Below are 20,335 nucleotides of genomic sequence, written 5' to 3'. Positions count from 1 at the left end.
CATTTTAAAAAACCTCTGTGAAGCCTTCTTTATTTTGTTAAGAAAAAAAAACCCACAAACTGAAAACCAATGCACCATTCTCTCCGCTTTTAGAATCCTTGCTCAAGAGATGATTTTCCTATCCAGTCTTAGTTTAGCACTAAATTGGATACAAGGTTGCATTAAGTAATTAGCTTATTCACAAATGCTAGCTCTTGTTTAAGTGAGCATTTTTAAGATGCTGTAATACTGGGATTCTTCCAGATTATCCCAGACACAGACCATTTTGATCCCACATGCCCTGACTTCTTATTGAGTCAAATTAAATGTTAGTTGATGGGCTCCATGTAAAACCTATTAATTTAATGTGAACGTCCGATTCCATTAAAGCCTGGCTGTAACACAACAGCAGCGGCACTCTTGAATGAAGTCATGGTTTTTGCCTGTTGCAAGCAACATCGTCTCCACAGAATCTCTTTGCTAGAAGTCAGTCATTGCAGCATCAAATTTCCCAAACATCAGAGCATCAGAGGAGTCTGTATCCTTGAACCTCTAGCAATGGTCTAGACAATACAGGTAAATTCACTGCATACCAGAACTCGTAGCCTTTGCATTGCTAAAACTCAGGGGTTTCATTATAAAGGAAAGGTTAATATTAAGTCCTATTCTAGGCTTGGGTTCTACTTAAAACAGCATGCAGGCCTTTGAACAGCAATTGCTTGTAAAGAGAATTACTGAAAGGACTTACTATACAGAAAACCATTGCATAATTATGCCTCCCGATTACATTCACCTGGAAAGATGCTCCAGCCTGTTACTGGAACCACAATAAAAATCATCTCCAAGTTCATTTGTGTTTTGTTCCTGACCACATGAGCTGTTTAAACAAAAGCCATACATAATGTCACAAGAGTTCAACAACTTCAAGTAGAAGCAACAGCCATGCCTGCATTCCTTTATGAAGAAAATTATGGTGCTTTTAATACATTAGGAGAATCCACATATAATTGTGCAATATTCACAGCAACATTAAACACATTTTAAGCTACACAGCTACAAGTCACATGCTCCCGCATGACTTATTCTTGCAAACAACACTGCACTAAATAAAGGCCAGTTTTAAATCTGAGATGTCTTTGGATACTTGGATAAGCTTTGGACCTCTTCTTTTGTACTTGCACCCAGCCCCCAACACAGAAGTCCATTAACAAAGACACAAGATACTTATTCAAAATAGGTCTAACACAGCATGTGAGGCTACTCTTGGGTGTTTTCACAAGACATCTCCTGTCCTTGCAAAGGACTTTGCATGGTGCAAAAGTATCAACTATGAACTTCGGTTATTTTCAACCTCATAGCTAAGTAAGTGAAGGAAAAAAAAAATCCTTGAAAGTCTTCTACTTACCAGTGCATCCAAGGCTATTAATGTTGGTAGTCTATTTCCACATCACATAGTAGCAAATTAGTTTGAAATACTGCTGCCTTAGAAGAAATAATGTGGGGGTTTTTTGGTTTTTTTTTTTGCGGGGGGGGGGGGGGGGGGAGTGGGGAGTGTCCCACTGAAGGTAAATTGAGAAACAGGGTAAAATAGATATCAAGCTATCAAGCTCACTGTTGCCCAGCTTTCACTTTAAGTAAGGCCATGTTCAGAGAACCATCTTCCCTGATTGTCTAACTGCTCTCGACTGAAGAACTTCAATTCAGCTTGCTCTCAGAACATAGAGGTGTTGGAGCCCTGAACTGAACAAATGCCATGCAAAGGAGTCTTATTTTCCCTTGTGTTTATAACCTAATCGGCATCCTGGTTTCTAAGCCATTCTGCAGGACAGAGTCCAGAACTTCTGCCAGTAGATAAGTTACTTTCATTGGAAAGACAAGTTTTGTACATCTTCCCCTTTCCCCACGTACTGCTTGCTCTTTGCTTCTCTAAACTTGTTTCATATTCTCCTGAAGAGAAAGATCAGGCCCATGTCAACATAACCCAAACCTGCATATATCACTGACCTGCCTATTCTATAGCTGCAAATGATTTTAAATATTAACAGGTCAAACCTGTGAGAAGTCTTCAAAACCACAATTCTTACCAGCAATGGCCAGGAGTACAGCCTCTTGAAATGAAGCTGGGTAATGTAATTCTTTTTAGTGTTTTGTGCAAGCTCATAGCATCTTTACCTTTCTGCACAGCTCTTCTGCTACTCGCGTTCATCTCAGGCACGTGGAAATCATAACTGCTTTGGAGGAAGGGAGCTTTTACAGTTTAGGGAGTAAAACCACAAAAGGCCTCTGTGTATTCAATATTTAAAATATCCATACTTTAGAGTCAGGGTATAATTAAAATCACATTTTATCACTAGTGTCCTCCACACCTTAAACCGTTGTGCTGATCACAGGAACACAACCATTTCCTGCAGCCTGTAGAGAAATGATTTCTGGTTAGTCAAAAACTGTTCCGGCTGATAAGATATCATCAGATTGCAAGCTCTCAGAGCAAGGTTTATGATACAATTCATGATATGATAACTAACACCTAAGGTAAACTAAACACTGCTTTCTGTATCCTCCTCTTCTGTTTGCCAGCGTGTCAAGACAGATTTACAAATTTGTGCCCAACCTGTACCAGCAACCACAAACACAAGAACTAATAGATCAAGCTGGATTTAGTCGTCAGCTGAGTGGTGGGCACTGACAGGCTGCAGCAAAGTCTGCAGGCAGAATTAAAGTGAGTTGTATTCCCCTCAGCAGAGCAACTTAAATTCATTTTTCACTCCTGTCAAAATCTTCGTGACAGTGTTTACAACCCCAGAACAAATACACATCTCTTAAGCATGAACAAATAATTCTGCCGTGTGGATCTATTGAAGTTTTTGACAGCTGAAATGCAGTTTTTTCGCTAGGTATAGCAGACCCCAGGGAAGGGGAGAGGGATTTGTTCAGTAACACGAGAAAGCAGGAACTGCCTGCCTTCCATTTTCCAGTAAGCTTCGTGGTGACTGAAGCTAGCCCAAAACTGTTTCTAACAAAAGAGCCTTGTGAAAAAAGCAACTCGGGCAAATGCAAGGCCCACAAGATTGGCGCCTGTGTGTGTGTGTGCGTGTGTACGCGCGTGTGTGTTAAGGATTTACTCTGTGCAATAAAGGAAAAGCAGCCAAGAGAGCAAGGTAAGGACAAAACAGTCTGCAATTAGAAAAACACCAATAGCTGAAGATTAGGCAAAGACTTAAGAAGTGGGGAGGGGAAAAACGTGCAACACACAGAAGAGGAACCACTCAATAAACCTACATCTATGAAGTTCTGACTGCAAAAGGGAAACGTTATGATGAACTTTAAACTTCCAATTACTGAGATCAGCCCTTAGTTTGAGCAAGACAGCCTTACAGCTATCAGAAACACATCATAGACATGTGAGCTACGAAACAATTAAATTAGCTAAGATACCAAATTCTAGCAAGCTGCTCTTTGTCATTAAGACACACAACTATTATTCCCTACACCATCAGGACACTCAATTTCTATAATTAGTCTGAATTCAGCAGAATGCTGGGGAGCCCGACCTTCCAGTCACGTCTCTGTACCTCCAAGATACCTGCAGCGACATTTTATTCTGAAAGCAAATGTCAGACAGACAGTTCGCTTGACAAGTCGGCTCCGATTCCAGGAATATGATACAGCCCACGCATGGCATAGTAAATATGATTAGGTCTAACTATGAAACATCTGATAAGATTTATAGCCAAACACCCATTTGACACAGATCAATATAGCATGACACTTTTGGCAAGAGGAGAATCAGAGCACTGCATTTTGGCCTTCTTTTAAGCTCAACTGCGCAGAATTAAGTCATCTTTGTAAATATTTTATAGTAGCCTAGGTAGCTACTCCATCAGCCTTCCTGGGACAATGCTCAAATTCTCAGTTCTCTTCCTCTTGTATCACGTAAGTCCAAGGCATTTCCCCTATTTTGTAGGTATATCTGCTTATTTTTCCCCCCTTTCTCTCTTTACATATATTTCTATTAACAATAAAAAGGAAATTTAAGAAGATGGACACATCCTGATTTCACTGTATGGGAGGACAGCATCATATTTCCAAGGCTGTTTCCCATGCTGCTATTCTTATTTACCTCTGACAGGTCTCACAGTGCTGACAGGCATTCATTGTGCCAGCAACCCGTCGACTAGCACAATTACAAAACAAAGAGGGAAAGGAGAACTCAAGCAACTAATACAATTGGGAAGAAATCCCATTTCTATAGAGATCAGACCACCAGTCTCAAGCCATCATATTATACTCTCATTTTTAGCTCATAGCCGAGTCCATGCTTATGTCAGTTCTGTCTGATCAAACTGTTTTCTAGCAAATAGCAGCACTATGCTCATTTCTACACATTAATATGGCAAACCCTTATCTCATGTGCCACTGAAGCATACAGAAGAGCTCTGCAGAAGACAACTGCAAGAGCAGCTTATAAAATGGCCAAGGCAAAGAACATTACATTCCTATAAAACTGTTGTCGTAACAGCAGATCAAGTAATTACGCTGACTCATTTTGAAACAGGTAATCTGAAAAGCACAAGATTACATTACTGTATAGCGCTTCTGGCTACAAGTTAATTATCAAATACTGAATTCCCATGTAAGGAAATCTCTAGCAAACCTAAGTACTACAAACCTCATGCATTAAAGACAGCCGATCACATAAATACATTTATTTTACAACTCTGCCTATCAACAAGCTGCAATTTTATGGTATTTAGTATGTCAAACATCCAGGTGTTTTGTCCTAAGACTTTGGCACAGGCATTTATATAAAACTGCTGTGAAATTCATCCAAGTAAACTCACTACTCCTAATGACCATTCTCTTTGAAGAAACTAATACCGAAATACAGTGACAGATGCTATAAAACTTAAGTGAAGGACAAAGAACAGAACAGAGACTATGAGCCTGAAGAAAAGTACTGACTTAATACTTTTCCCCCCCCCCCTCCCCCCCCCAAGTCGAAAAGCTGCCCATTATTCTCTACTTCTCCTGAAAAACTGCTTTATGTTTATCTACCCACCTATGGTATCACAGGGGGGTGAAATTTCATTACATGGGTCTGACAGACATGTACAAGCATCTCTGAACAAATGAGAAGCAGAAGTTGGACATCTTGAAGTAGTTTTTTTGCTAAACCTGCAAGAGCAGGGCAGGAAACAGTAGCCCATCCAGTGCTTTTAAATCACATTTCAATTATTGCATAACTATTCATCATCTCTAATTCTTTCAGTCAACATACAGAAATAGCCTGGTACAAGTGCTAATTTGAGAAACTTGTAGAATTGCAGTCTCCTGCACTGAAAAGGTCAAAACAAGATTTCAGAGACCATGCACAGACAAAGGGGAGTCAGCGCGAGGAGTCTGAACTGAGGAACACTGCATGCTATTATCCCGATGTCCCAGTAAAGCCATGTGATTCCTTTGGACAGCTCATCTCCAACATCCCCATCATTACTGAAATAAATACAGGCTACAGTAGGACAGAACGGAGAGAGAAAAATTTCTTCTGCAAATTGGAAGTTGCATTGTTTATAAGGGAGTTACCAACAATACTTCAATGCTCAGTTTCAGCAACGAAACTGCACAGTGAAAAGGGATTATTATAACTGACTCATGTAATAATCACAGAAAAATCCATCCATTGTTTAGGGAAACTTAAAAATTGCTTAATGCTCTTAATCAAATGTATTTAAACAGCAGAAGATAGGCACCAGCACGCCTGTCCCAGAATCTGAAGCTTCACAGGCTTAAAAGTGGCGGGGGTAGGGGTGTGTGTGGAAATATCAATCGTATTCCAGGCCTTCAATACAGTTTTAATAGTTTGCTAAGATACAAAGACTACTACCATGAGTATTTTAGAAAAAACCCTCCATACTGTTGTAAACTGCACACTAGGCAGTGTTAAGCAAATATATATAATAAATAAAAGCTTTCTGCAGCCTGCCACCAAATATGACTTTCAACTCGTATCCTCCATGCTAAAAATTTAACTAGTGATCTGACCTTGATAATCTGTGGTTTCTAAAGCAGGGGGGTCCCATCATGTTTCTCTTCTCCCTAGCACACTCACTTCAAACTCTTAGCCATTTACCCCCACTTCAGCACATTAATTTTAGAAGAGTAATATAAAATACCCATTAATAAATCTAACAGGTCCATAAAAAGATTACCAGCACACACGACCACATCAGACTTTGACACGACATGTTTCTGAAGCCAAGCACCCCAAAAGCTTCATAGCTTCTACTTAAAATGCAGTACTTGACACTTGAGCTGATTTTCAAGGTTCTCCCACTAGTCTTTAGTAGCACAAGAAGAATCGACACTTTTCCATAGATAACTGCATTCCCCTTTCCCTCACCTTTCCTTTTTCCTTTTTTTTTTTTTTTTTTTTTTTTTTTTACTCCTAATTCTCCATTCTCTTTCCCGTTTCTTTTTTTATTCCCAGAATGCAGGAGACACTTCAAGAGCTGATACAAATATTAGTATGGAGGAGGGCTTTTGGGAGGGAGGAAAAAGAATAAGAAAAAGAAAGCATACAATAAAACAGATTTGAAATCTGCTTATAGTCAAGAACGCTTACTGTAACAAAGGAGTATAATTCTGTATAGTTATAGTTGCAGCAACTTTAAAAAGGTGTCATAGAAGCATGCTCTAATATACACCATCACCATTTTAAAAATACATTTGTATTTTTATGGTGCTCAGAACATTTCACTTGTAATTTCTCGCCTCCTACTGCTGCTAAGGACTCTTAGCAAAATGCAGATACCTTGCCAAAAGTCTGGCAGCTGAGGAGACAAGTAGTTACAAAAGAGATTTAAAGCCATAATAAGATCTAACGCTAAGCTGTCGGAAAGTACAGGCAAACTTCTATGGCATGAATTTCCTTTCTATTTTCTATAAACACCTAGTGAAAGCTTTCATGAATGTCCTCTTGGAGGCTGCCAAGTTAAAATAGTGCATTATCTCAGCTGATGCACATGACTACATGGAAGATTCTTACATCACAGCTCCAAGAGAATTAATCTAGCAAGCTTTTAACTACAGGAAATTTTTCCCATATAGGGTGAGAATTATTTCTTTTCAGTACTGCCTTATGACTTCACAGCAATCTGTTATGAAGAGAAAAACCCAGATGTTTTGAGTGCTGCTGCTGCACTGTGGGTCTCCTGCTCTCCAGACAGAGCAGGGACTTTCTGGCCCTGGAACATTTACACTCCCATTGAGTCTGCGGGCTTCAAGTTGAGCTCCACCAAACAGATCACCAGCTAGATCTCTTGTGAAGAGGAGTTTTCACAGTAAAGCCAGCACGAAGCCCAGTATTACGCTGGAGAGCAAGCCAAGGATGTCTGCCTCATTTCCACAGTTAACAGCTGAAAAAAAGGCTATCAGTTTAACTGGGATTTCTGAAGGATTGCTTTCAGGAAAACATTAGACTAAATAGGATGTGTCACATTTGGACTAGCTGGTGACCTTAAAAGAAAGAGAAATACATCACTGGCACAACACAAAATGATCACAGACAGCACCATTTTCAACACCTACTGCAATCCACTTACACATAAACCCCACTTCCTTTTCAACAGATATTCCCATCGTCTTTCATTTCAGTATACAGGCAAATTATCCATTTTAGGGAAAAACTGTTCCATTTCTGTAAAGAAATACTGAACTATGTAATTAAATGTACAACTAGCTAAGCTTAGCTGTTAAAATGTAACGTACTAAGTTCAAAACACTGGTATTTTAACATCCTCTCTCATAAAAGTTCTTCACTTGACTTACGGAGTTCATGAGTAAATGCTTTCTATATCTAAACATTCCCTTTGCTAGCCATGTTATAACCACCCTGCTGTTATCACCTCAAACTAATTCTGAAAGGCTCTGATAAGAGTGAGTGATAATAGACCAGGATTACTCTTCCATGGAAAGGAACCAGAGATCCTGCTGGAATGTATTAACACAACATTTTCATTCACTTCTGCAGTTCTTCAGCCTGAAATGCCAAGAATAATTGCAAGTTGCAGCTGAAGTGCTCACTGCTCTCCTTACCTTGTCTTTAGGTTTATCTCCATCTGCCCTCCCTCTTCCTCCACATCCTTTAAGCAGCAGCCTCAAAACTGAGAGCTAGAAGTCATCTTAATCTCTGCCCCAATACTAAATACTTTTACTGAACCTATTCAAGATCAAGGGAACCGTTCATTAAAATGTGATAATACTTATTTGCTTTCAGGAGTCAGGAAGGCAGGTGGTACACATAGCTAGTATGTAGCAGAGTCTCCCAATAGTGCTCCTATATATCCATTGTCTTATCTACATTGTAAGAGTTCTGTTACCTTTGTAAAGGTAAATATATTTAAGTGTAGCTTTTGTGTGCAGTATCAGGATTCTAAGAACACAAGTATTAACAAAGGCTAAGAAATAAACTGCTCTTCAAAGGCTCCTATGACACTTCAGGAAATACACAGTACTCCTCACACGGTCCTTCACGAAATATAAGGACGCTCACTCTGTTTAAGCTGCTTTAATCACCTCTAGTACAATGGGCAGATTAATATAGTTTAGTATTCCTAGTTAATTATGGTGACTAGCCTTTACAGAATTACCATTAAACCACAGTGCTATGCCATTTAGATGGAAGCGAATTAATAAAGATGACAGCTAGGAGGATATAAAATTCAAGATTAAGCATTTCTAAATATTTGTACAAAGGCAGATGAGTCTTAAATTCACACAAACATAATAGTTGTTTTTGCTGTCTCAGTTGCATGAATTCCCAAGAACATAACTGTTTAGTACTTAAACTCACAGGCAAACAATGAAAAAAACCCACCAACTTGATGAACACTGGCCCACACTGGAATGCCCTTGAAGATACTAGTCCCAGACTTACTGAAGCCTCATCTAGTTTCTGAAAGAGAGTAAGCTCAGTTTGCCTGCTGCTGCAAAGAAAGTGGAGGTTGACAAGTTTTCAGAAATGAAATCCAATTTTAAGGCAGTCTGAAACACTGCAGATTGCTATTAGTGGGAGGATATAAACTACTGGCAGTGGCAACCCTGTGCTATTTACGGAGGAGAAGAGATGGACAGCAGAAGAGATGGACAGCAGAAGAGATGGACAGCAGAAGAGTTCCAGTACAAACTTGGTTCTAATGCAAAAGGCCAGTGAAAAGGAACAGAGTGACTGAGACAGTGACCTCATTCCCCTACAACTACAGGACAATTAGGCTGAGTCATGGACCCAAACCCCACCTAAATCAAAGCCCACACCACCACAGAGACATGCTAGCTCACCATGGGGAATAAATCCCTGCTCACAGGTCTAGAGCTGTATCTCATTGTGAATTTCATAGAAAAAAGATCAAACAGTAATTAATGCTTCACTGAAAGCTGGAAAAAGAGAAAGGCTGGACATTTGAAAATAGGATGACACCTCTTTCAGGGCTGAAACAAAATGATGCTAGTTCAGCACACCGAACGCCTAGTTCACAGCACCCATAGCAATATGGCCTACCTTGACGTAACAACTGTAAGGATCCTACGGTCTTCCACATAAAATAATAAGTAGAGAAGACAGTAAATTCCTTCCAGCCATTGAAACTTAACAGGGAAGAGTCTGACTGCATTGCATATAAATGGATAGAAGGATCTAATGCCCAAAAGGGGAAGAGAAGCTATGAAGGAAAATGGGTTTATTTGCAGATTCATCGCATGCTGCCACCAGGAGCTTGCTGTCCTTCAGGGATAGTTATCACAAAATGAGCTTACTTACGTCCCGTAGCCATTCTTGAAAGGATAAAATTCTGTACAGCATCTCTGCAAGTGGGACTTCATTCCCAGGGTCACTTTGTCCCTTTTAACAAGAAAAGCTGGTCTCCCACTGACAACCGGCAGTTCTACACTCTGGTTAAGAATACAGATTAGTGGAAAAACATTTTCCAGGGCATTAAGGAGTTCTGAAGTGCTTTGCACTCCCTTTTTCTCCCTTTAAAAAAAATATAAAATAAAATAAAAAAGGTTTCAAAGCCACAGGGACAACAGAAACAGCCAAAGGTGAGGTGATTCTGGTATAGTCATTTGGGAAAAAAAATCAATAGAAGAGTTAGGAACAGAATCTAGACTGCCCAATGCTTCACCATATGGTCAAAACCTTACTGAAAAGTTTAGGGGGGGAAATAAAGATTATTTTTTTTTTTTTGTACCTACAAGACGGGGATTTTCTTGTAGCCGTTTTAATGACAATAGCTTTTTGACATAATATTAAAATATTCCCATTACAATCAATGTTAATGCACTCATGCCATTCTACAGAATTATGTAAAATTACACCAATACCTAGTATTCTTTTTAACTAGATTTGACTTGTCAGAGCTTGACTTCTTTGATTGAACAGACATGGGCCTGCTAAATTTAAATTCTGTCTCTGTATGAGAGAAACCTTCATTTAAAAAACAAACAAAAAAAACCAAAAAAACCCCATAGTTCTATTTTCTCCCCTCAGAGACATGCAGACAAATTTTACCTGTAAGAATTCACAGACAGAAATATATTTTCCATTGAAACCACTGATTTGGAATAAATAGTGAGCTAGGATCCCTTTGATCTCTAATTCCAGCCTGAGTCACTGCATGGACTAAACACATCTACTGTATTTAAGGTAAAGGGGGATCCCATCCTATTATACATCATCACTTCCTTCAGCATCTCTGTTCTCTGTTAATAAGCCATTGTAAATTAATAAGTTTTCTTACCCACATGAAGAAGACTAAGTTAATTCCTCCTCTTTTTAGTACAGGGTCTATGAGCTGTCATGTCTTTCAACTAATGTCGATCACTGCTTACATATACAAAACCCCCATACATTTCAAAGCAAACAAAATTGGGTTTGTAATGTGGTGGCACACGTGTGTACTGATAACCATACAATACAGAACTTGATCTGAAGTTTACCTGTTCACAGAGGCTTTGTAATTCAGGGAATTCAGATTTGGGAAACCATTTAAGATTGGGAAAACAAAACATTTGGCTTTTCCATAGCACCAAGAGATTTGTGAAGTTACATGGAGTTTAGGCTCAGGCTGTAATGCCAAGTTTTGCTTTCGATTGTATTTCAGTGCAAATTCAGAATAAATCCACTGAAATTAGCATCAGATTGAAGATTAAACTTGGAGCCCCATTACTAGCAGTAGCAATGCAAGCCATCCGTTTGATCACATACACCTAAACCCCTTCTCTAAAGCAATGCATGTCGGTGGTTTCCAGACAGAAAAGGCCAAAAAAAGGGAGAAGTGAACATTTCTCCAGTGAGAACAAGCTCCAAAATGCAGCAGTGGGCTTATTTTTGAAGCCGTGACACAGAAAGCAGACATGACTACGTTCAGTCCCAAAATCTACTTGGAAGGGCACTCAAATTAACAATCTTTTGGGGGAGGCAGGATACATCTGAGTCGAGCAGAATGCTTCCAAATTGAGTCCAGTAACCATCAAGTCACGTGTAGATGAGTTAAAGGGTGGAAATGCTTGAACAAAAGGCTGAAGAAATGCATCATCTGTGATTCACTTTCACACAGTAACAATGCAGCTAGTCCATGTTCTGTGTCATTAACAAGCAGGACGCATCATTAATGGGCACAGAGCACCATTCTCCCCGAGCTCTCTTGATGCTCTTGTTATTGAAGTAGATCCAGAGGCAGAGTTGATGTCATTTTTGTACATGGATCAACACTGCTCACAGCAAATGAAACAGAACAGAAAGATTCCCACACACTTTAAGTTTTTTAAACAAATGCTAATAGTTTCAAAAGCCTTTTAAAAATTAAATTAAGCACCTTGTTAATCCTGTCATGGTTAAAGTATATGCCTCCCAGTTGCCACTTTCTGCAACAGTACTAGAAAAAGTCACTGAATCTTTCCAACATTTTCACAAACTTCTTAGCACAACCTGTACAATCCAGGTAACACTCTAGCAGGCACTGTTCTATCACCTTGCTTTTTTTAAGCCTTCTTTGAAGCAGAAAGATCTGCTAAGAACTGGTCCTAGACTAGGTGACAGACAGGGATTATAAAACACCATACACATTACTTACTTCTTTGGCATCAAAACCAAATCCCACCCTCCTGAACAACTCCTCCTTAATCAGCAGGCACGGGCATCTCTAGGTCACTAACTATGGTCATTCACCTCTGACCCCAAACCAAGGCATTTTAACAATATATTTGAAATTCAATAATCTACCAGTGTGTCCAAGCTATCGCCACACTAAAATGATCTTAGTTTCCCCCCCTATTCTAAAAGTACAATAAAATGGAGGCAAGTTCCTTCACTTCAGATGCAAGAGTGGGAGGTACATGGATAGAAACTCAAGAAAAACGTGAACAGGAAAATAACAGCACATGAAAGCAGCCAGGGACCACTCCTACAAAACAAAACTGGACACAGTAAAACACAGAAAATACCCTATAGAAGCCAGGCGTATGGTGGGGTAGAGCAGAACAGAGTTTTAAAACTGGTTTAAAAGCATAGCCACGCACTATACGATTTCCCTGTGCCTTGTTTGCTAAGCAAAATCAGCGTTGTCCCATTTATTACCTTTCATTACCATTTATTACTTATCAGTTCAGGGTTCTGGGAACAAGATAAGTTTTAGTTTGGAGAGGTCACAAGGCTGCAGAAGAACTTCAGTTAGACTAAACAGCACACAGATACATACTGTTAAGTTTTTAAAGTTTTTGTTTTAAAAGACCAAACTGGAAGAAATCTCATCCTTTCTTGTACAAACAAAAAGGCTTGTCTTAAACATTAAGATGGAAACTTAAACCATAAAGAACAACATCCCATGAATATTTCTAGCGAACTAAAAAAAAAAATAAATTTAGTCACAAAAAAGAATACGCAGGAAGCCAACATAAGACCTGGCAGAGCATCACCACAAAACCTTAACCACAAAAAAGCAGCTGTTGAGCTGCTTTTACGTGGGTTCAGTGCTTTCTTTAGCTACAAGCCCAGTACTCAAACTGCATTACTGCAACGAAAGCCTATGATTACAGATGACGAAGAGGTAGAAGTAACTTTTTTCTGTGTTTGTTTTCACCTCAGCCCTAAGTTGCAAGGGTCCTCAGAGATTATTTGGGTTTAAGATCAGAGGTATTTGGGGGGTTTTGCTCCCAGACCTACTCTACGCTTAAGCTGTGCTCTGAAAGTCTGGTTTTTTGCCTTCAGAAAGGCTGAAGCTTCCCACCATGAGTCAAGGGAGGAATCAAAAGGTAAATTCAAAATATACACAGAAAGTCCTGTGGTTCTCTTGCAACAGAGGAAGCTATTCTTTGAAGAATACAGCACAGATCCTGGCCCAAGTTTCTATGAAACTCAACCACAACACGAGGTGGTGATTTTTCTCTCCACCACATCCAATCTAGTTCATCTACAAATTCATTATTTTAATTAGAATTCAGAGTTAATAGTTAGCCAAAGATAAAGTTCAGAATAAATAGCTGACTTGCACAGCTAAGACAGCTAGTTCAAATCAGTCCTATCTTAGCCCTCCCTGGTTGCTCCCACTACAAGCCAGTTCAAGTAAGGCACACACACAGATCTATCTACTTCAATAGTTAACAAAATACAGCCCCAGTTCCACTGTGGAGCACTGTTAGAAAGCAGGATCAAAGGGAAACATCCTCCTCTCCTTCCAAAACTTCTCCTCCGTTACTACAACCCAGAAGTCCCAGTTTCTAGCTATACCATGGAAAAAAAAAAATTAAATCTGAGATTTGTTAGCGTGCTCCAGATATTCATGGATATCGTAAATGCATGTCTTTGCAGCAGCATTTTAGAAGCAAAGATGGCATCATTTAAGGAAAAAATGTCTGACACCCAAACAAACATTATTCTTACAGTGCTTAATTTGCACAGCTCCAAGCAGTACAGCTTTCCAACCAACAGTTTCAAGGGATGCATATTTTTGTTATATGGCCAAGTTTTTTCATATTAGACAATTTTAACTGTTCTTCACAAAGAAAACTCACGTCCTCTCAGTGCAAGTAAAAGAAGTCTTTTGAAGACCGAGTCTCAGGTTTCACCAGAGTGAGCATTTAACATCAAACTTCGCATCTTCTAAGGGGTATCCAAAAATGTCCAATACCAGGCTGCATGGCTGCTTTGGAAGCAGTAAGGAACACTAGATTTCAGTGAAAAGCCACATTGAAACATAACTACCCCTTTAAAACATAAAAAGAAAAGCAGAAATACCAGAATTAAATAAATATATATATATATATGGCTTTACACAGAGACTGCATTATTACCAGTTCTGTAACCAATTGAAACATGGACAGAAGTCTAGCATGCTGGTAACATTCTTCTATAAGGATAAAAAAATTATTTGTTTTTTATTGGGTCTATGCGTAACATTTGCATCTTGTTACCACTGATATTTTAGCTTTAAAAGTTTTCAGACATTCCTCCAGGGCTTATCTTAAGCACATTTTTATTAAGTTCCCTTCTTTAAAAAAACGAGATCCAGTTAGTTTTGACGCGCATTGCCTTTGACAATGATAATCTTTGTCCTTTCCAGCTGCAGCAAATTTAAGATAATCTCTTTTTCAAGTGGACTTTATTAATCTTCCAAATGAAATACCATCCTGAGGTAAAACAATTATTTCCAGTTCAACTCTTAGTAACAGTTAAGTCTCTGCTGGAAAAGACGACTAACATCTGGCAGACTCAATATCTGCACCAATTAAGAACAATTTTGAAACCATAATATACAAATCTATTCAAGTGTTCAGACTAAAGCTCTCCACAGACAGATCAGCAGCCTTCTTGCAGCTAAGAGAAAAAAAAAGGGAGAACAGGGAATGACGGCAGAAGGTTTTCACCAAGTCAGCAATCTCTTGCTGGCCACACGCAGCAGTATTTTAACTGTCATAACACACAGCGATGCGCTTAGATCTTCAAGGGAGATCTCTGTGCAAGTCTGGAATCTGAAAGGTGAGACACCTTGCCTGAAGGAGCCGCCTCTCTCCAAGTCTCTGCGCTGTCCTCAGCATCACTGCCTGACATATTCCATATGCATGCATTTTGACATCCTGCCTTAGCCAGAAGACAAACCGTCAGCGCTCCAGCCTTGACTGGCAATGTAACTTGACTGGGGGGGGGGGGGGGGGGGGAGGGGGGAGAGTGCACATTTGTTGTCTCCTTCCCATAAACAAGTAGATTTAAATACCTGGGTGCACGCTTACCAAGAGAAACACGGGGCATCATCTTTCATTCGAGATGCTGAGGCCCCATTCAGCTCAGCTGCCTGAAGCCTAAACGAAGGACCCCAAAGCACACACGTAACCAGGGACAGGCAGTTACATAACGATGGACCATGTTGGTTCACATCCCCAACCGCTCTTCAGAAAGCAGATTTTTCTTCTAAATAACCTAAACAGATCACAGTAACACAAAGTTCCTTGCAGGGCAGCGGCACAGTCACACGCCTGCAATTAAACCTGCTTATCCCCCTCCCTGTGAAGCTGGTTACCCACAGACAGAGGGATAGATAGATCCAAGATTCAAACACTGCTCATTTAAAAACCCACAACTGTTTAATCTTACCTCAAAGGAGGTGAAGGAGTATGGTTGATTTTTTTTTTTCTGTCTAGAAAAAAAAAATCACACTTCACCTGTGTGTTTCAGCTTACAAAATCCAATACTTACCTCCATTTTCGGATAACTGACCCTGAAAATATTTTTTTATTGAGCTAGTTTGACTGCAAAGTGGACGATTTTACCTTTTCTTGCTAAAAGGCTAGTAACAGATAAAAAGTTACAAAAGATTTGAGCCAAAAGCTCTTCTAAATGCTAGCACAGTTTGGGAAAAAAAAAAGAAAATGAACTTTAAGTTCATTTTTCCTATAAATCTCCTCCAATCGCTAACTCCCACAGCTGAAGTCATAATCCACAGCATAAAATCATGATCGTTACTAAAAAAGATTAAGACAACATGTTAGAGTAGAAAAAGATTCAAATTTATATACCATTTGTGTATAACATCATCTGGGAGAAAAAAAAAGCAATTTTGGTCTGAAATATCTGCTGGGCTCCGTAGGGGGGAACATTTTCCCATTTGTACTTCATATACAAACAAAAGCCTGGGTAAAATATGATGTAGGTGCTCTACTGACTACACATTCTAATACTTTCTAGACCTCAGAACTCCAGTTTCTTGTGTTAGGACATCCAAGAAAAATGATTTTGGGGAATGGAACAAAGGAGTTGAACATATTTTCCTAAAATGAAGCCATTGGTAATCCCCAAAATTGCACAGGCAGATTTCATTGGAAAGAGCATCTTAGATGATCTTCCACTATTAAGAGTCACAGTAAAGCTACCTTTAGAAGAAAGAAAACAAAAGGGATTATTTCACCTCTGAATTCCACCATTGCATTTTTCAATTCCAAGCATGACATCCATGAGTTTGTGTCTTCAACAACAACAGACACATCACATATTAGCTGTATGTCTTTGAAACCAAGTATTCACTTGAGCAGTACTCACTGACTTCACAATGTAATCATCTACCTCCTGTCTTCCTGGTAGCCAAATATGTCAAAGAAGAAACATTTGCTAGCTGTGACCTCCTTAGTCAAGTGGTCATCCTAGAAAGGAAAACAAGCCTCTGTTCTTTTAGAAAATAAATGTAATGTATCACTATCTGCTTAAGCATTCTTGCATATCGAGTTGGTGGCTTAACCAGTCAGGTTACAAGGCCCGAATGGCTTCAAAAAGGCTGCTGTGTTCTGCTGGTTCTTGAGTTCAGCAAAATGGTTATTTTCTCGGTGTGAAACAACAACAACAACAGTGTATAAAAAACATTGTGGTACATCTTGCAAACACGCTGTTTCCAACACAAAGATACCTGCAACCTGGAGCAGTGCCATTTCAAAGGACCACCTGCCTGCTATGGGAAGGGGGTGCTCATCGGTCTGTTTACAAACACGTGCACATCTTTGCAAGATCACAAGTCTGCTTTAGAAACTTGGGCACGCACCTAACTTTCTGCAGGCCCCAACAGCACCGTCAGGAGATGGGCACAAGGCTTATTTTCCACTTGGAGCTCATTTCCCTAAACAAAACCCAATCATCAAAGGGTTCACAGCAAGATAAGGTAAACCCAAAGTGCGTATTTATATACACGTATGTACACACAAACATGCCATGACAGAGAATCCCTTCCCTGCAAAAACAAACAAGAAAACATTGGTACCAATCTTTACAGGATTGCTGACAAACACTGCAACACCCCATTAGCTCATGATAATGAAATCGAATTGACTAATCTACTCTGACTGCAAGAATTAAATTTCCAACAGCACAGTATTACTCTGTAAGCATGCAAAAGTGTGCTCAAGGCCACAAATGAAAAAGCCAATCTACCCCAAAAGAACTTAAAGTGTGATGTCCATCTGATGACTGAAGGTCACAGAAGAGTGGAATAATCATTCCAATTACATAGTAATGAACGTACCATAAAAGACACACTACAGATATAATACCAGTGTGATACACGTTGATATGGATTAATCAAATTTTATTTTCAAGCATCAGGAGAAAAACCTGTTTCAAGAGCAGGAAGGCTGGCGAGAATAAGATTTGCGATTGCCTACAAAGAGGTCCCCTTCGCTCCAGTGAATTTATTTGGTTTTTGCAACCCCCGTGAGTGTGCAAGCAGTCACACCTGAATACACAGACTCTGGGGTGACAATTTGCTGTACACAAGCAAGTGAAAGCAGAACAGACAGAATCAACTATGTATCAGTAGAAAGACTGAACTTAAATGGCCCACAAGTCTCCTCTCCCCTAAGAAGAAAAAATAAATCACATATCCATCAAAAAGAAGAAGTACCCACAACTTTTGGTCACATAACCCACGCCCAACACATATCTTCCTTAACCAAGCCACTGTCAAGCGCAACTTCCTCTGAAGCACCACTACTCCCATCTCCTTGGTACCAGCCTCAAAAAACAAAAACAACCCCATGCCATGATGGCATCTACTATTCTAGACCAAAAAAGAGGCCAACTTCTTTTTCCATCCAGATTCAGTAGGTGCTGCAGCCATAGAGTACAGAGCAATCAAGCCACACAAGCTTTAAGAAGATGCACTGAAAGTAGACAGCACTTTAGTTAACGAATAGGCCAGAAATTACTACTTGAACAGATATGCCTGCCTATAAAATCTCTCTAAACCGAGTTAATTCACAAGAGGTCTGTTACAAAAGCTGATGACTAGAGGTATGCAAAGAGCACACTGCAGTCCTGTTACCCTGGACAGAAGAAATTCAGCTACGCTTCACAGGCCACAGAGCCGAGAAATGCCGGCTGCCTCCAAAAGAAAGAAAAAAAAAAGGATTAAATTTGTTCTGCAGAAAAAAATACAAGGCTGGGAAAGGAGGAAACGCATTTTAAGCCTAAAGATGACAAAACTCCAAAACGGGAGTGCCCACGCCAGCCCCAAAGGACAGGCAGCTCGTCAGACAATGCAGGAATCTCCCTGCAGAATCCCAACTACCTTTTCTTTTTTTTTTTCTCCTCTGGCCTCCATCTCTGCCACAGCTACGTTTAGCAGGCGAATACAGCAAACCAAGGGGAACACTATCCATCACTGGGGTTCTCCCGTTTAAACACCGTTTAAAAACCCAGGGCTTCCCAACAGGCTAAGAGAAACCCCCTGACTACCAGGGTTTACAAAGGCTGTCGTTAGGGCTTTTGTTTTGACTAATTCAGAGAAACATCTTGGAGTGCAAACCTTCCCCTGCAGTATTTGCAACCCAAATATTGCAGCACTGAGCTAATTTCAGAGAGCTGGCACACGAAATCGACTACTGGAGTGATTAGTCCAGAAAATGAAGGCAAGCTAAATTTAGGAGTAACTATGCAATGCAATATTAATAACAGATTATTTCCCTTCTCCAAAAAGGATTTTTTTAAAAAATTTTAAGTCAAACGGACAATGCCACTTTTAAGATCAAGGCTCTCCAGCCTCCCAGGGAAGTACCCTACAAATTGCTGGACGCCAAGCTGAGGTGCAAACCCCCCTGAGGAAGAGCCTCCCCAAACCCACAGGAGCATCCTCCCCAGGGAGGGAGCCTTGGGGTGGGGGGAGGCCTGTCCCCATGTCCCCAAGGGTCTCCCCACACTCCCCAAATGCTTCCTCCACCCCAAGGAGGGACTCGCCCGTTTCCCCGCACTGCAGGAGCCGGCGGCCCGCATCCCTCCCCCTCCACCCCCCGCCCGCAAGCTCATGCCCCCCCCCCCCCCCCCCAGCCGCTCACTTTCTCTTGTACTCATCCCGCTCCCGCTTGACTTTGGCCAGCACGTTGTAAAGGGCTCGGATCTCGGGGGTGATGGTGTCGATCTGCACCCCGACGCCGTCCGGATGGATCCAGGAGACACCGGGTCCCTGCACCGTCTCCAACCCGCCGCCTCCGGTACGCCGCACCTGGGTGTAGCTCCAGATGGTGCCGGGCAAACGGCTGTAATGGGGAGGCGAGGAGAGGGGACCGCAGGCCAGCCCGTGGCCGGGGCCCGGCAGCGGCAGCAACGGGGAGGTACCGGAGTCGGTCTGCACGGCCTGGTCGCGGGAGAAGGTCTTGTAACGCAGGCGGCGGTCGCGTTCGCTCTGCTGGGCCGCCAGCTGCTTCTCCAGCAGCCGGTTCCGCCGCTCCAGCTCGTGGACCTTGGCCAGGAAGCAGCGGAACCGCACGTTCAGCCCCTTCAGCAGGTGGATGTTGGAGCCCAGGTCGTTACGAAGCGCCGCCGTTACCGGCGGGCCCCCGGCCGCCGCTGCTGCCGCCGCCGCCGCCGCCGCCGGGCTGCCGGGGCCGCCGCCACCGCCGGGCCCCAACGGGCAGGAGGCGGCGGCCGCCGCGCCGGGGGAGAAGGCGCGGGCCATCTCCCCGAAGAGCAGCGAGTTCATCGCCCGGCAGCCGCCTCAGCCCCTGAGGTGAGGTGATGGGGAGGGGGTGGGGGGCGGGGGGGTGGGGGGCTGCGGCCGGAAGCGGCGGTTTAACGGTCGGCGCGGCTGAGGCGGAGTGACCGTTGGGGAGCGCGCGGGCCGCTAACGGCCGCCGGGGCGGGCGCTGAGGAGAGAAGGGAGGACGGGGACCGGGACCGCCGCCTCCTCCGCCTCCTCCTTCTCTCGATCCTGCGGCTGCCGCCGCCGCCGCCGCTGCCCGGGCACTGAGCGGCCGCCGGCGCGGGGCGGGCCCGGCTCCGCCTCGCCGCTCCCCCGGCGCCAAGGGCTGCGGGCAGCGCTGCCGCCAGGCCACG

General features: G+C 41.9%; 1 protein-coding gene across 1 annotated transcript in view; it reads right to left on the bottom strand.

Annotated features, from left to right (window-relative positions):
- The window catches only part of IFFO2 (intermediate filament family orphan 2), a 39,673-nt gene extending 19,691 nt beyond the window's left edge, over positions 1–19,982 (bottom strand). The window contains exon 1 of the mRNA XM_049810715.1: positions 19,339–19,982. Coding sequence (XP_049666672.1) covers positions 19,339–19,982 — 644 coding nt within the window. The remainder of the gene's footprint in view (positions 1–19,338) is intronic.
- Between the last annotated feature and the right edge of the window lie 353 nt (positions 19,983–20,335).

The sequence above is a fragment of the Accipiter gentilis genome, chromosome 1 (genome assembly GCF_929443795.1).
Source record: "Accipiter gentilis chromosome 1, bAccGen1.1, whole genome shotgun sequence".
NCBI lineage: Eukaryota > Metazoa > Chordata > Aves > Accipitriformes > Accipitridae > Astur > Astur gentilis.
Note: the sequence above shows the minus strand (reverse complement) of the source record. Positions and strands in the feature narration are given on the sequence as shown.